The sequence below is a fragment of the Myotis yumanensis genome, unplaced genomic scaffold (genome assembly GCF_028538775.1).
Source record: "Myotis yumanensis isolate MYYU_CA2020_CCGP unplaced genomic scaffold, mMyoYum1.0.hap1 SCAF_7, whole genome shotgun sequence".
NCBI classification, from domain to species: Eukaryota; Metazoa; Chordata; class Mammalia; order Chiroptera; family Vespertilionidae; genus Myotis; species Myotis yumanensis.
Window position 1 is genome coordinate 74,737,305 of NW_027223758.1, and position 15,949 is coordinate 74,753,253.

The window sequence follows — 15,949 nt, forward strand, 5'->3', positions numbered from 1 at the left end:
TCCCACCCACTGCCACTGCTGCTCCCCATGGCGCACTCCACTCACCACCCTGGTTCCCTCTCAGGGCTTTGCACTCCTGTTTCCTCTGCTTGGAATGCTCTTCCCCTCTTTATACCTCCAGGGGGCTCGCTCCCTCACCTCCATCAGTCTCACTGCCACCTGTCTCTGTGGAAAAGCCCCTTTCTCAGAGGGGCACCGGCCTCCCACAGAACCAGCCTCCCTCGCTGCTGCCCAGCTGCATTCTTCTCCTCAGCATTGACTGTTACCCAACCTTTATCTCTAGTCCCTCCTGCTAAAATGCCCACTGTGGAGAGCTGGGCTCAGTTTGTGTTGCTTCCTGCAGAGCCTGGAACAGGCTGTGGGGAGGCATGGTGAGTGAGGAACCGAGGAACCGTTCAGGGGAGGCACGGAGGGGCTGGGGTGGGGTGGCTGCTGTAGAGAGGTGAGGGTAGGGACCTGATTCCTCTTTTGAAAAGACTGGCTTATGGGTATAGAATAGTTGGAAGCTGGTGAGGGTGCGAGTGAGAAGGCCAGCTGAGACAAGAGGAAGGGTCAGGGGGAAACCAGGTGGGTGTCGGATATATATCCTGGAGGTAGACCCACCTGAACCAGTGGATGGATTGGATGTGGAGCCTGAGGGTAAGGGGATGTCACATCCCTCAGGGTGTATAGTTTTCAGGTGATAATCCATAAATTATATTTCATATAGTTGTGGATTATTGCCTAATCTGAGTTACTGAGGATAAATCATCGGCTAAATTCTAGGAAATGTGGATAATGAGATGGAATGCAATAATAGCATTTCTATTTTATTTTTGATTGTGTATGTTTATAAACCTATTTATTGAGTATATTGACTATCTAATCTGGGCCCCAAAGCATGTGCAGGACCAAATTTTCTGATTGTGGAAACCTACCCAGCCCATCTGATACCCCAACCAATTTACTCCCCAATACTAAAACAGTTAACGGTAACAGTGCACTAGGATTTATATATAGAAGGCTTTTAAACTGCCAATTGCCTATTAGTTGACACAATCAGCTCATTAGTGGGTGTTTGTGCTCAGTCGATGGCGATACTGCACAGTATGGCATTGACTGCATTCACTTCTGCACTGCCTCACCGTGTAAATCATGAAATGATATGTGAAATAATAAAGCTCTATCTAAATTGGGTTCACATTTTTAGGGCCCCTGGGTCTCACTGGGTGATGAAGGGCTGCACCTCAGGAAAGGTATGCAGGTGTAGTGTGAGGATCCTGCTGGGCATGACTCAGCGTGAGGGGCGCTGGGCCATCCTGGAGCCGAGAGCGAGCACAGTGGGCATCCTTCCACTGCGCTTGTGCCAGCAAATGTTCACGGTAACAGACACGTGAGGGCTCCGAGTCTCGGGTGAGCATTTTTGCCTGTTACCACTGCAGTTGCTTCCCTGGCTCATCCCTGGTTGTACCTGTCATTTAGCTACATCTGAGAGGGAGGCCATTTTTCTGGTGAATAAAGCTTTCAGGTAGAAGAGGCTAAGCTAGGAACTGTGAGGACTTAATAGAATGAAAACAGAATTAGTGCGAATGTGCTACAAAGTGAGGTTTCTTCCTCTTCCCTTTCTAGAAAAGAAAGGCAACTATTTTTCTGAGTAAAAATTAAGGATAAGATAGGTTTTCAATAATAGCGGTCTTATAATCCCAGGGTAAGATATTAGCAATTTTTCCTTATTAATTCTGGTGATGTACAGATTAAAAAAATTTTTAATTCGGAATTCTATTTAAAAATTCTAGAAGGTTGCGGAGTTTGAAAAACAACAACACATCAATAAATGTACTTACATTGGTGATTTATAGGCACAGTGGTGTTCCTTCACAAACCAAACATGTCAGCCCATGAGGTCTGGCTGCGAGAGGAAAGACCAGAGTCAGGCCCATAGTAAAAGGCCCATCTCTGGGTGCGAGGGCTTCTTAGAACAAGATAATGCTCTGGAAAGTCCCAGATTCCAAGGTTGTTTTCTCAGTGGCTATAATTTAAAGACGGTGTTTCAAGAGGAACTTCTAAACCCTTTTATCTGATCTTAAAGCTTCGCACAAGCCCGGGTCTCAGGTCTTGCTGTGCCTTGGGAATCTCCCTGCAGCTTCCTAAGCACGCCTGCCATGCTAGGCTTCCTTCTGGCTGGGGCTCAATGATTATTATAAAATATTATATTACTCTTTGCCATTTAGGTTGTTATTAAATAATACAATATAACATTCACCATTCTTTTTTTTTTTTTTGGTCAGGGTAAATACTCATGATTGTGGAGAAAAAATTTCAAGCTGGTTGTCAAGGTTTCTGGGCCGTCCGTGTCATTTGATCAAACAAAGCTCGGACTTTCAGAGAAACTCGAAGAAGAGCCATGGCAAAGGTATATGGCATTTGGGATTGTTCTCAGGGCACAGGAACTGGGGCTTGCCTTTGCATGCGTCCAGGTCAGCCCGTGACTCGGAGTCACAGGGCAGCTTGCTCACATACAGAAAGTGGGGCGGCCCAGCTGCCTTCGGCAGAAAGGTCCCCGAGCCCCAGGTCAGCAGGACCCAGGTGTGGCCTCCTGAGAACCCTGAGAGGCCGGGGTGGGCTCCCAGACCACCGCTTCGCCCCTGCTCAGCCCTCTGCCTCAGCCACGCGTATTGAGAAGCACACTTCCGTTTTGTTAGATGAACACATCGGTAGCTTGCGAGGTCCTAAGGAGACCTGGGTTTCTAGTCTTGGCTCCGTCTCCAAATGGCGGGAGGCCTTGGCAAATCCTTGGTGCCTCAGCTTCTGTTGACCTCAGCTACTTAGTCTTGAACACGTTTGACAGTTTTCCTGCCGAAAGCTGCTATTAGGGTGAAGTGAGACAGCAGAGAGCAAAGTACTTTTCGAGTTCACAGTACCATAGAGGAGGAACGGACCATTTTCAGGCGTCTGTTTGTCTTCTCGGGGAGCCTTGCCTGACTTCTCTCCAAAGCCCTCACCTGAACTTCCCCAGCTCCCTTCGCTGTTTTATTTTTCTCTGTGGCACTGTTCACCTCCTCTAGGCCATGCGTTTGACTGCTATGCTGTGCATGTCCGGCCTTTCCTCTACTAGACCATAAGCGCTGTGAGGGCAGGGACTTTTGTCTGCTTTGTTCAGTGTTGCATCCCCCATGCTTAGAACAGCACCTGGCAAATAGTAGTTGCTCAGTAAATACCAGATGAAGGAAGACATGGGTCATTGCTGCATTTCCGGTTTGTGCAGGGATGACCTGTCCTCGTGATTAGCTCTCAGAGAGACTGGCTTGTAAACCCAAATAGCATTTTGATCATATGGGGACCAGGACTGGGGTCTTGGGACCTGCACAGGTGAACCTATAAATCCCTGAGAATGAATGATGGAGAGAAGAACCAAAGGATGTAATCTACTTAGATCTTTACAAGTTCTGACAGTTTTTCATGTCATGAGCTATTCAAGAATTTGAGTTGCTCTGTGATGGAGAAGGGGAATAGACTTACGCTCATTTTTTGAGGAGGTGAGCTGGTGGTGCCTGGGCCTGGGTTAGCTCAGAGTCATGATTAAATGGGAGAGAAATGGGCATTTTTATGAGTAGAGACACACAGGAGTGGGATTCGTCAGGACCTGTGCTCCCCTTATACATGATCTTATTTAATACGTTCCAGTTATTCATAACACTTCCTGGGGCCTAGCCGGGTCCTCAGGAGGCTGACTGAGATTAAGCAATGGTCGTGGGCCTTCAGTATAGAGGCACCGATTCACCAGCAGACGGCGACACTACAGTAAAGGTCTGTGACTCACCTGCACTGAGTCATGGAGGGCTTCAGGGAAGAGGTGAGTTTGCAGCTGCATCTTAGCAGGAGAGTAGGCATTTTCCAGGCAGAGAGAGGCAGGAAGGTTACCTGGGAGCAGCATGGCAGGGCGTGGTATTTCATGGGCTCAGAGAAGGGGTTAGGAAGGTTGGATGTGGCTCAGGGATAAATGGGGCAGAGCTGGGCTGAAGGGATGAATGTGCAGCTGAGGAGTCAGGAAGCGCTAGCTTGTGGTTGGGGGAACTCACTGAAGAATTCGAAGCTCTGGGGTTTCGTGATGCTGTGTGTATTAGAAGGACACTCCTGGCAAGGTACGGGGAGCGGCATCCGAGAGGGAGAGGAGGGAAGGGGATAGGCAGGAGATAGCTATGACTGTCCTAGTGGAACATGGGACCTGGCTGAGGCAAAGGTGGGCACAGGGAGAACTCTGTCTCCTGCACTGGACAGGACCAGGGAGTGCCAGCTTGTGACTATTTCCACTTCAAGGATGCCACTTATGGAGGTGAGATCTCTGATGGCCCAGGTCTCAGGTCTTCAAACATATTTGCATTGGTACACATTAGAAGGATTGTTTTAAAGCTACATTACCTCCTCCTACATTTTTACATTGTCATCTAAATGTTAAAAACAAGTTAAAAGAACAACCCAAGCTGGCTGCAGAATAGGTGGAAGGTACACTCACCTCCTCCCAGGACCAAACTGGAATTACAACTAAATTATAAAACCATCACCCTGGATAACCAACTGAAGACTAGCTGAACAGAAGTCTTATAACCAAGGATTTACAGAAGCAGCCACAAGGAGACTGGTAGGAAGGGCAGAGACATAAGGGCTGGCCCATGAGCACCAGGGCTGGTGGCTGAGATTCTGGAGGGATGTCTCAGCTGCAGAGGTTCCCCTGAGAAGCCTGGGGTCTCAACCACATGTCGGGCTCCTTAGCCCAGAGCCCCAGCGCCAGGAAGAGGCACCACATGACATCTGGCTGTGAAAAGCAGCTGGGATTCTGTCCTCTAAGGAAAGACAGAGTCTTGTAGAGACACAGGTGCCCTCTTAAAGAGCCAGCACTCAAAATCTTGGTCGCAGCCACTCACCCTGGGCTCTGTCAGAGGGAGTGCGGAGCAGACTACAGTCCTGTGAGGAGAGACTGATGTTTGTGGCTCTGGGGAGAGAGCTGAAGGGACAGCCGCCAGGATCCCTGTGCTGAGTCCCGCTCCCACACCACAGATGTCATCTTTCTTGGGCGGAGCACTCCCCTCCTTGGAGTCAGCCTGGGGGAAAGCAGCAGCCCCACCTCTGGACTTCCTGTTCCCCCACCCTGCTGGGCTCTCACAGGGCTGAGGAGTCAGCTGCCTGGGCCACGGTGTAGAGGTCTGGGCTATTTCTAGCAAATTATAAATGTGGTAATTTAAATGAAAACTCATAGATCATCCTTTTAAACATTATCGAGTGGAATCTCAATACCATAGTGATTTGATTCCATGAATATTCACTACACACACACACACACACACACACACAGTCTTCTAATGCTCAGAAATTTTATATCTTTCCTTTTTCTTCTTCAACTTATATTTCCATTCTACTTTTTAAATGGGGTTTTATCTCAGTGTTACATATTTTATGCTTGAAAATCTTTCCTTGATCACCCTATCATATTTATCTAAAACCAAGATCCTATATAAATTGGAATGTATAAACATTTGTAGAGTTTACTGTGATCATAAGAGTCCAAGTGTTAGGAAATTTCTTATAGGTTGACTTATCACAGTTTTTACTAGTATACAGTTGATCAAAGCAACAACTACATATTATAAATTTCAAAAGACAGTGAAAACACTGTTAAAAACAAATCTCTTAATGAGATGGCTGGGCTCCCCGCCATTAATTCCCATATTAATGAGTAACTGCCACCTATGACCAGTATAGCTGGTGCCCAGCCTTGTTTCTCTTCTGAAAAGCCTTATCTGAGTGAATAAAGAGCTGCGGATGAAAGGCGGTTGGTTGACCCACTGTCACTCAAACCTTTTCCTGAGACACAGGGATCTCACATTAAGATGACTTTAGTCATGTCACTTGACAACTTAATCAGGTGTGACAGCTTTGTGGAGAGCAAAGAATGGGAGCCCATCTGACCTACAGGCGGATCATTCACCCAGGCTTTAGAGAAGTTCCTTATCTCAGCACAGACCCCAGGGATTTGAAAGGGCTTTTGTTTTCCGCCTTGGAGACTGTCAGCCCCCAGGGGAGGGTGGCCAGGAGAGGTGAGCCTTCCCTCTGTGAACGGGGAGAAAGGCCTTTTGTGGAGGGGCTGGCGTGCACCCCCCTTCTCTGACAGCCTTTGTAGCAAAGAGGGCATTTGGGAGTGGAGGGTCTGGAAGGCGATTCTGTAGAAGGATCCTTTCTCGTGTAATCCGGGGTCCTCAGACCCTGTTTGCAGGGACCTCACTAGGCTTTGGCCCAGCCAACCCTTTCCATCCACATCTTGGATAAAGACAGCGATGGCGTGCCCCACACGGGAGGTGGGAGCTGGGCCACAGGCTCCAGCAGTGCTGGGCACATTTCATACTTTCTTTCACTCTTTTATTTTCCCTTTCAGTAGCTTTAAACTTGTATTATTTATTTCTGAAGCCAATTATTTCACACTTTCCCAAGGGCAAAAACCAGCTTTCCCCTAATTCAGGAGAGCTTCTTGGGCCCGTGGACTCATGGAGGCCTGCTGCCCTGCTGTCCCGGGCCAGCCCTGCTCCACCTGCTGCCCATCCCTCCTCCTCTGAATGTCGCCTCCAAGTCTGTGCTGGCAGTTTCACTGCAGCATTTTATTATTATTACTTTTCAGACAAGTAGTGGAGTATTTTACGAACTCATTTTTTTTTTTGAGAGGTTTGAGACGATTTAAGACAGGTTGTACTATTTCAAGGGCACCACTTTTTCACTTGTAGAGATAGTCTCTATTTTTAAAACATGACGGTCAATGGAGCATGATTCATTTGCAGTCCAAAAAAGCAGCTCTTCTTTTATTTTACTTTAAAACATTAAAGTTTAATTTCATTACACATTTTTTATTGAGGTATAATTGATATAACATATTAGTTTCAGGTGTACAACATAATGGATTCAATATCTCCATATATTGTGAAGTTATCACCACAAGAAGCCTAGTTAACATCCATCACCACAACCAGTTACAAAATGTTTTTTTCTTATAATGAGAACTTAAAAGATTTACTCTTCTAGCAACTTCAAATATGCAATACCGTATTATTAACTCTAGTCACCATGCTATACATTACATCCCAGGATTTATTTTATAACTGAACGTTTGTCTCTTTTGACTCCCCTTACTCCCTCACAAATTTTGCTTACCTCCACCCTTTGCCTCGTGCAACCACCAATTTGTTTTCTTGTATCTGGGAGATGGTTTTAGCTTTTGTTCTTTAGATTCCACATATAAGTGAGATCATATAGTATTTGACTTTCTCAGTCTGACTTATTTCACTTAACATGATGCCCTCTAGGTCCACCCATGCATCACAAATGGCAAGATTTCCTTTTTATGGCTGAATCATATTCCATTGTATATACATGTACCACATCTTCTTTACCCAGTTGTCTACCTGTGAACTTTTGAGTTGTTACTTCTTTTAAATATTTTCTCCATCCCCTCCAGGGCAGTCTGCTGGAACACCAGCCACTCTTTCTCTGGTGAATGAGGCCCAGTATCTTCTGATAAACAGATCCAGTGTTTTGGAACTTCAGCAGCAATTAAACGCCAGGTAAGAAAGACCCTTTTACTATTTGCTATTTACCTTGGGAATAACATAGAGGTGTAACCACTTACTCTGCATGTAGCCTGGCACCTACCTGGAGAGAGAGTTCCTGGAGTCCTGGAGTCCAGACTCTTCATGAGACCAGAGAAATCACGAGGCCCTTTAGGGAAGTCCCCATTAATCTTTCTGAGGGTTCTCTTTTGTCTTCCGATGTCCTTCTTGATGCCCTCAAGATGCTTAGTAGAGAACCCCAATTCTCATTTTTTAGTCATTCCATTTCTTAACATTTGCTATAATGGAATTTTTACCAACTTGTTCTAATTTCATTGCCCACCCTCCCACTGTCTTCTGTCCCCGAAGAGCCTTGCTCTCTTTCCGCAGTCCTCGTGAGGGAAAAGAAGAGTGGTTAGAAAGTGTTTACAGCTGTGATTGTAGATGTGACTTTTGGTACCACCAGACAGATCTGGCACCCCTGCCTGTCCACTCCCGCCCAGTGCTCTCTCTCCCAAGGGCTCTGGCAGTAGTGAGAGGTCAACAGCTCTACAAGGGGTCTTGGTTGGTTCAACCCCCCTTGTTGTTTAGAAGAAATTGCTGTCCAAGGTCATCAGACCATTAGGGGGGAAATCACTGTTATGAGAGAGCTGGACTACTCATTCCTAGTCCCCAGGACTGAGAGAGGTTTGCACACGCCTGTCAGCACCTGAGCCGGGGCTCCTGTGCCTCTCATGTACCACATGCCCCTGTGCATCTGTGTGCACACTGTGTGCAGAAATATACAAGTACAGCGTAATAAATGTGACAAAGCTAGGCTGTTTGAAGTATAGTCATTGGCAAAATCATACAACGCTGTTCCCTTGCCATGGCCTACCTCACCCTCATGGGAGCAGAAGTGTGACACGGCTGGTACTTGGTGTTCACTGAGTTTTAGCTGCACTGAGTGACCCTCCTCTCCAGGTACCCAGAGCGCTGGAGGAAGTAGGTCTGCGGTTTCCTGGGTCTCTTGGTATAGAAAGATAGGAGGTGAGACAGGCTTGCTGCAACCCTGGTTCCTACCAGGAGGGAACCACGTTTCCAATCAGTTGGTTTCGTGCACGGGGATGGGTGGGACAGGTGAGCAAAGGTAAGAGAAATAGTCCCAGGGCTAATACCTGGGACGGTCCCTGGGGCCCTGATTGGTGTATCTCTGCTCTATTTTCAGATTTGCTGGCCGCTGCCATGTACATGTTGACAGGACAGTTTTTGGACATAACATTTTCCCTTTTATAAAGCACAGAAGGAAGGTTTATAATCAGGAGGGCAAATCCATAATCAAAGGGTTTTAGGATTGGCAAGTGCTAACCCTCTCATTTTGGATGAGAAAACTGTGGTCCTCACAGGTCATGGGAGTTGCTTGGTTAGAGGCAAAGCTAGACTTAGCCATCCTGCTCCCGACATTCCTCCTTCCACTCACTGTTGGAAGGGGACTGGGACACAGCTGTGGACCCCTTCCTCCCCCAGAGCCTTTCAATCCTGTCTCCAGGGAAAACTCCCATCATACACAAGGATTTCTCCCAACTTAATTTAAAAAATACTTTTGTTGAGTACAACAAAGTGCAAAATCCTAAGTCCACAGCTCAGTGAACTTCACTGATGGACCTTCCATATAACCACCCCAGGTCAAGTAGAGAACATTTCTAGTACCTCAGAAAGCTCCCTCTACCCCTTAGCCAACCCCACTAAAGGTCAACAGTGTCCAGACTTGCAGCATAGGTAGTGCTTTCTCCCTGGTGTGTGTGTGTGTGTGTGTGTGTGTGTGTGTGTGTGTGTGCAGGGAGGTGCAGAGAGCCATTTTACAGGACCTCCTGGCAGTAAACAAAACCTTTACACAAGAATTAGAAAAATAGCATATGCCAGTTAAATTGCAAACAGAATGGAAGTTAGGAAATAAATATCAACCACATTGCTTTACGACGTTTTAATATTCTCCAAGAATGTGATGTCTTGGTAAGTAAGCTGGACACTCTTTCAATGCCGTACCCTGACTCACCTTGCAGAACTGGTGTCTTCTCAGTTCATTTACTCAACCTCTGTTCACCTGGTTTCCAAAATCCTTCACATCTTACACAAAGATCTATTCACCCTTTGAATCACTTCTTGTGGGCCTCTCCCGATGTGGGACCATATCCCGAGGGAGACCACTGAGATCTAACATGTCGGTGCCGCTTGGCCTCACGGTAAAAGTGTGTCCTGGCCATGTAGGCCTCAGGCCAGAGCACATTTGATGAGTCAGGTTTTGAGTGGTGGAAGCACTGAATTGTTACAACGGCGTAATTATCCACACTCCCTCCCCTCTCCCTTTTTGGCCTGTCTTCAACAGTGATGAGAGCGGAAGGGAGGAATTATTCCCAATGAGAGAGCTCATCTCACGTTTCCGTGCCAATATTATTACCAGTGGAGCAAGCGCTTTTGAAGAAGAGAAATGGGAGGAGATTTCAATCGGTTCCTTGCATTTCCAGGTGAGTTCTGGGAAGTTCTGTCATCCTTCCTTAAGGGCTGCGAATGGAGACCGAATCTGAGGCCAGGATGGTGGCAGGTGGGAACCCCTCAGCAGGAGGGTGTGTGACATCTGCGTTCTGCACCACTCCTTGGAACGACCCATGCCGGGTTCTTGTTCCAGCATCTAGAAGGGCTCAGCAATCTGGAGAAGGGCTATGTGTGTAACTTAAAGAGTCCAGAGACGAAGCATAATTTTGAAAGGCATTTGGGGGTCAGAGGAGCTTAGCTAAAAGGAACTAAGATCTCCTGTCTCAGGACACCATGCTTTTTATTAACACAAATTGTCCTGAGGCGAGGTGGAGATACACACGTCAAAGGGTCAGGGTTTCATATGCGAAATCCATTGTCAGATTGGGGGAATTAGCCTACGGCTGTTCAGGTGTTTGGCCAGTAGGAGGCAATAACATGTAGATTAAGATGCCCTGAGCTGTCTGGCAGCCAAGCAATCATCCCTTTTCAGCCATTCCCAATAGGTGACAACATATATGACTCAGCCCTTATTGAGTCCCCAAGTTCCATCAACCTTTTGATGAAACTCTTGAAATTATGACATGCTAGAATTGGCTTCCAGCAACCCATCCCTACTCCCCACCAGCGTGAGAGAGAATGTGCCCCCTGCAGGTGATGGAGGGCTCAGTGCAGCTCCTCCGCCCCCCTCCTCTCCGCCCACCCCTCCTCCGCCCCCCCTCCCCCGTCATGTCTAGGCTTAAATTCTGTTTTCTTGGAATACTGTGTCTCTGAGAAGTTTGTCCTGCTGAACTTGTTGGGCTTTTTGGCCATCTGAAGCTCGTGGAGGAGGACCTCAATGGCTAGTGGTCCATCAGTGCAATGGCTGCTGTGCCTTCTTCCCATGCTCCAGCTTCCTGTCTTGCTGGGAGGAGCTTGCAGTCAGAGGCACAGCTACCGGGATGCCCCCTCTCCCTAGGCTTTGGGAGCATAAGGCACCCCCTCCAACCGTCCCCCAGACCGGAGCCATTCTCTCCTAACTCGCCAGCCTCTCCAAGCTCGTCAGCTCACCCCTCTGCCTGTGGTACCCACCTTCTCTCCATTCCCTACACAAGCCGAGCTTCCTGCCTCAGGGCCTTTGCCCATGCTGTCCCTTCTGCCTAGCACATTCTTTCAGCAGCTACTGCAGAGTCTCAGCTCAGATGTTCCCTCCTCGAAAGGGTGTTCCTGACCCACTGCGTGGCAAACTCTGCACAGCACCCGCTTATTCCTTCAGAGCACACAAGGCTGGGACCAAGTCTGCTTTGTTCCCTACCACACCTCTAGGGCCTAGAACAGCCCTGGCCTGAGTCAGTGCACAATAATTGTCGAGGTAATGAATGGACAGGAAAGGTCAGGAATAGCTAGGGGCAGGGGGATGGGTCATCTGCACTGCATGTGCCGGTTCTTCAGCGGGGCCCGAGATCACGTTAATAATAGCAGTGCCAGTAGCCGGTTGTATAATGTATCTCAGGGCTTCTTGTGTTATCATAATGACAGTTTCCACGTCTGAGCATGACTGAGTGCCAGGCCTGTGCTCGGCTTCTTGGAAGTAGTATCTGGACTCCTTATCAAATCCAGCCAAGGAGCTGGTGGGAAATGAGGCCTGGCGAGGTCACGGTCTGCCGAGAGTCCCAAGGTAAATACCAGGCAGAGCTCCTTCATGGCGCGCCCGCTGCTTGTGAGGCCTGGAATCTTGACTTTGGTACCGCAGTGAGGTGTGTGTCCTCTGGCTTAATGCCCGACAGCCAGAATAGGAGTGACAGGTAGAGGCCAAGGCGCATCCCCGTTTGGCTGAGTGTGTCTGATTTCAGTGCTCTCGTTGTGCTTGCCCACGTGGGAGCAGAGGAGAAAGTGGTTATGAGATAATCAAGTGCCTTTGTACCTTTCCTTTCCTTTTCTATTGATTTCAGAGAGAGGGAGTGAGAGGGAGAGAGAGAGAGAAACATCAATGAGAGAGAAATAGCAATCGGCTGCCTTCTGCACGCCCCCGACTGGGGATCAAGCCTGCAGCCCAGGCATGTGCCCTGACTGGGAATCAAACCAGCAACCTCCTGGTTCATGGGATGATGTTCAACCAACTGAATCATACCGGCCAGGCATCCTTGTACTTTTCTGTGTGCAATGAAAGAGCATCTTGTCACTGCTAACCTGCATTCTTTCTTTTTTTTAACGCTAACATTTTTGGGGATTTTTCTTTCTATAAAAACAATTCATGCTCATGGTGGACCATCCAGAATGGAAGTATGGTCCGTGTTAAGAAGCTGTGTACTGTGTTTTATGTAGTGTGTGTGTGCACATATGTACATATCTAAGTACACACATATACAAGAATACACATGTAATTTTGTGTCCTGCTTATTTCAGTTGTAAAAATAAACATTTCCCATTTTATTTAAAGCCCTTTATAGGTTAATTTTAAAAACCGTATGAGCCCAGCCAGTGTGGCTCAGTGGATTGAGCGTTGTCCCAGGCACCAAGAGGTCACTGATTTGAATCCTGGTTAGGCCTGAGTTGCGGGCTCGATCCCCAGTAGGTGGCGTGCAGGAGGCAGCTGATCTATGTTTCTAACTCTCCCTCTGCCTTCCTCTTTCTCTAAAAAAAAAAAAAAAAAAAAAAAAATCAATAACAACATATTTAAAACACACACATATACCAAAAAAACCTGCATGATGTTATGTCATATTTGTAGTGTGGTTGGCTGAACCATTCTTCTCTACTGCCACATTTCCCCTAGTATAAATAATGTGAGAAATATCCTTGTACATGAATCTGTGCTTGTACTTCTGTTTTTTTTTTAAAAATATATTTTATTGATTTTTTTACAGAGAGGAAGGGAGAGAGATAGAGAGTCAGAAACATCAATGAGAGAGAAACATCCATCAGCCGCCTCCTGCACATCTCCTACTGGGGATGTGCCCGCAACCCAAGTACATGCCCTTGACCGGAATCGAACCTGGGACCTTCCAGTCCACAGGCCGACGCTCTATCCACTGAGCCAAACTGGTTTCGGCTGTGCTTGTACTTCTGATTCTTGTCTTGTGTTGAATTCCTGGTAGTCAAGGACAGGGACACACTCAGGTTCTTTCTGATGACTTCCTCACAGAGACTCAGGGCCGGGTCTGTGGCTGTTGTTCTTCCCCTGGTTAGTCCTCCCATCAGTTAGCTCTTTTCTCCCTGAGGGGTCTCTAACATTCCTGGGTAACCACCTGAGATTCGCAACCACTCTGGTTTCTCTGCGAAGCCCCGAAGCAGCGAAGCAGCAACCTCTCGGCTGAGAAGCAAATACAGATGACTCCCCAGTGGCACTGCGAAGGGGTGCCACTTTCTGGCTCCTTACAGTTAAGAGTAGAGTATCGAGCATCTCTCTGTAAGTCTGACATTGGCCCGGGGGCGGCCTTTTACAACCCAAATCCTCTGGATCCAGAGTCATCCCTGCAGAGTCGGGGGGGTCTGGTCACTTTCATGGCAACGCTGTCTTTTCTGTCCTCGCCTCCCAGGTTTTGGGGCCTTGTCACAGATGCCAGATGATTTGCATTGACCAGCAAACTGGGCAACGAAACCAAGATGTTTTCCAAAAGCTTTCAGAGAGTCGAGAGAGAAAGGTGAGCATGACTGCAAAGTACGACACCCCATTTCAAGATCCGGGTGTGTTATCTCCCCAGAGCTATATCCCTCATAGTGCCGAGTAATTTTTAGAAGCAGGAAACATTCAAAGGCTGTTGGGCTACCATTAAGGTTCTGACTTCATCTGTGGCACCATCTTATCTTTCCTTTCTGTCTGTCTCTTCACTTTTATGGGGCTCTTATTATGTGTATTTTTAACGCCCTCAAATCATGTTGAAGAGATATGGAGTACAAGTGAAACTGAGGAAGTGGAGTAATTCTATTTTTGGATTATTCTTTTCTTCACTGCAGAGTTCTTATGAAGAGTAAAATGCCTTATGGTGTACAGAGTAGCTTCATAGAAACAGTAATAAATTTCACTGTACTAAGCTTGTAAGTCATCTTCTTGAGGGTGAACATGCCTGAGTGCTGTTGTTGTGGGGTCCAGATGATAAAAGCTAACCTTACTTATTTCCACTGCCAGTTAGAACCTTTTGTTTGCAAAGAATTCCAGGAAGTCAAGTCAGCAGTTAGGCTGCGCTGAGCAATTCTTGAAAATTAACTGAAATAATGCAAATGTTTAATCTCCCTCCAGTAACACATTGGCAGGTTAAATCAGGGTTAAATGTTCTGCACGGCTTCCTGTGTTTCTCCAAGACCAGGGTTTTGTTTCACAGTATTTGATTGACACGATCCCTACAGATACGGGGTAGATATGGTCTTCAGAGATGTTGCACTTGATCGTTATACCAACACGTCTGTCTGCTCAGCAGAGGCCGCTGTGTCAACTAGGGACATAGGGACCTTGAGCCTGCCCCGTGCTGCCAGGAGATGGGTGGGCACAAACACTGTGATGCATCAAAGCATCTTAGAATTCTCATGTGCACAAATCTTTTATTTTTTAAAAATTTGGAATATTTTTAGATTTACAGAAAAATCACAAAGATAGCATAGAGAGTTCCTGTGTACTTTTCGCCCACATGTGCACAGACCTTAAGGAATTCATTTGCCCCAGCCCCTCGTCTGGGGCCTGGAACAGGGGGAGCGGGTGGCCAACTGATGTTATCACAGAAATGAACAGGCCTGGGAGCACGTCACCTACGCCAAAGGGTTTTCACTGGCTCACCGGCGGTGATGGCAAACCTCGATCAGACTGCATTTTGGACCCTCCATCTTTATTCTGGAGAAGCTGGAGAATTTACCTGGCATCACATGTTCTCATGGAAAATGCAGGGTAGACAGGAAGGAGGAAAAAGGATGGGTCCAGCCATAAAGAATATGGGGTGACTTGGGAAAGGACACCTTAGAATGAGGGTCTTTGGTGTCTGCAATGAGGATCCCCCTTGTTTCCCAGGACATATCATTAAATATGTGACTTAATTTCAGTTGAACATTATTTACAAAATGTTTCCAGCTGCTAAAGTAATCTAGATGTTGCTGCTTTGTCCACAGGTAAACTTCGGAGTGTACCTGATGCATATGTCTTTGGATTTTTCTTCTCCATGTTTCCTGTCCGTAGGATCTCAGGTGCTCCCTGTGTTGAAAGAAAATATAGAAAGCCACGATTTACCTGCTTCTGAGAAACATCAGAATGTTGTCTCCTAAGATTCTTTTTTTCCAGCTTAAATTAAAATTTCTCTTTTACAACGATCTCCACTTTTACGAAGATCATCATGTGGCTCAGTAGGACTTGGTCTTTTGAATGAGGAGAGTGCTTTTCCTCTTGGAGGTGGAGAGTGCTCTCTCTGGCTTCCCCCTTCCTCTCACTCCTCACTCTCCACTGTGCACTGGCCCCGCTCAGGAGGGCACTTTCGAGGCCCTTGTGCTCTCCACAGGGCAAATTCGGCAGGAATGCCGCACTCACACCCATGTATTGGAAGTATGAGTTTTAATGAGATGAGCTTCATGCATGAGATGCTCATTGGGAATATTTAGCCTCCTTCGTTTTGCCATTTCCCCACACTGTTACTTTGTCTTTAAAAAGAACCTTTAGGTGCTCTTCAGCCCCCTATATGGAGGAAGTAGTCTAATTCTGAGGGAGTGAGAATGTGCCCCCCTCCCTTCCATGTGCATGGAGGAGGTGGGTCTATGCTCAGGGCTCCTGAGTGTGACTTGTGGCCCTGTTCCTTAGCAGGGGTTCGGCCAGGATATCCATGTGTTGAGCAAAGGCACAGGCCATTGACCCCTTCCTCTCGCTTCCGATCCCTGCCCACCGTTCCTCTCCCACTGTGAGCTGATGCACCAAG

The 15,949-nt window shown here is 47.2% G+C and overlaps 1 protein-coding gene across 3 annotated transcripts in view; it reads left to right on the top strand.

Annotated features, from left to right (window-relative positions):
- The window catches only part of MOCOS (molybdenum cofactor sulfurase), a 42,149-nt gene extending 26,796 nt beyond the window's left edge, over positions 1–15,353 (top strand). The window contains exons 11-15 of one of the 3 annotated variants that reach the window (XM_070420999.1): positions 2,268–2,392; positions 7,478–7,583; positions 9,934–10,072; positions 13,598–13,702; positions 15,156–15,353. In XM_070420999.1, coding sequence (XP_070277100.1) covers positions 2,268–2,392; positions 7,478–7,583; positions 9,934–10,072; positions 13,598–13,702; positions 15,156–15,308 — 628 coding nt within the window. In that variant the 3' untranslated portion in view covers positions 15,309–15,353. The remainder of the gene's footprint in view (positions 1–2,267; positions 2,393–7,477; positions 7,584–9,933; positions 10,073–13,597; positions 13,703–15,155) is intronic. The other 2 variants (XM_070420997.1, XM_070420998.1) reach the window with 2 other exon arrangements.
- Positions 15,354–15,949: the final 596 nt, after the last annotated feature.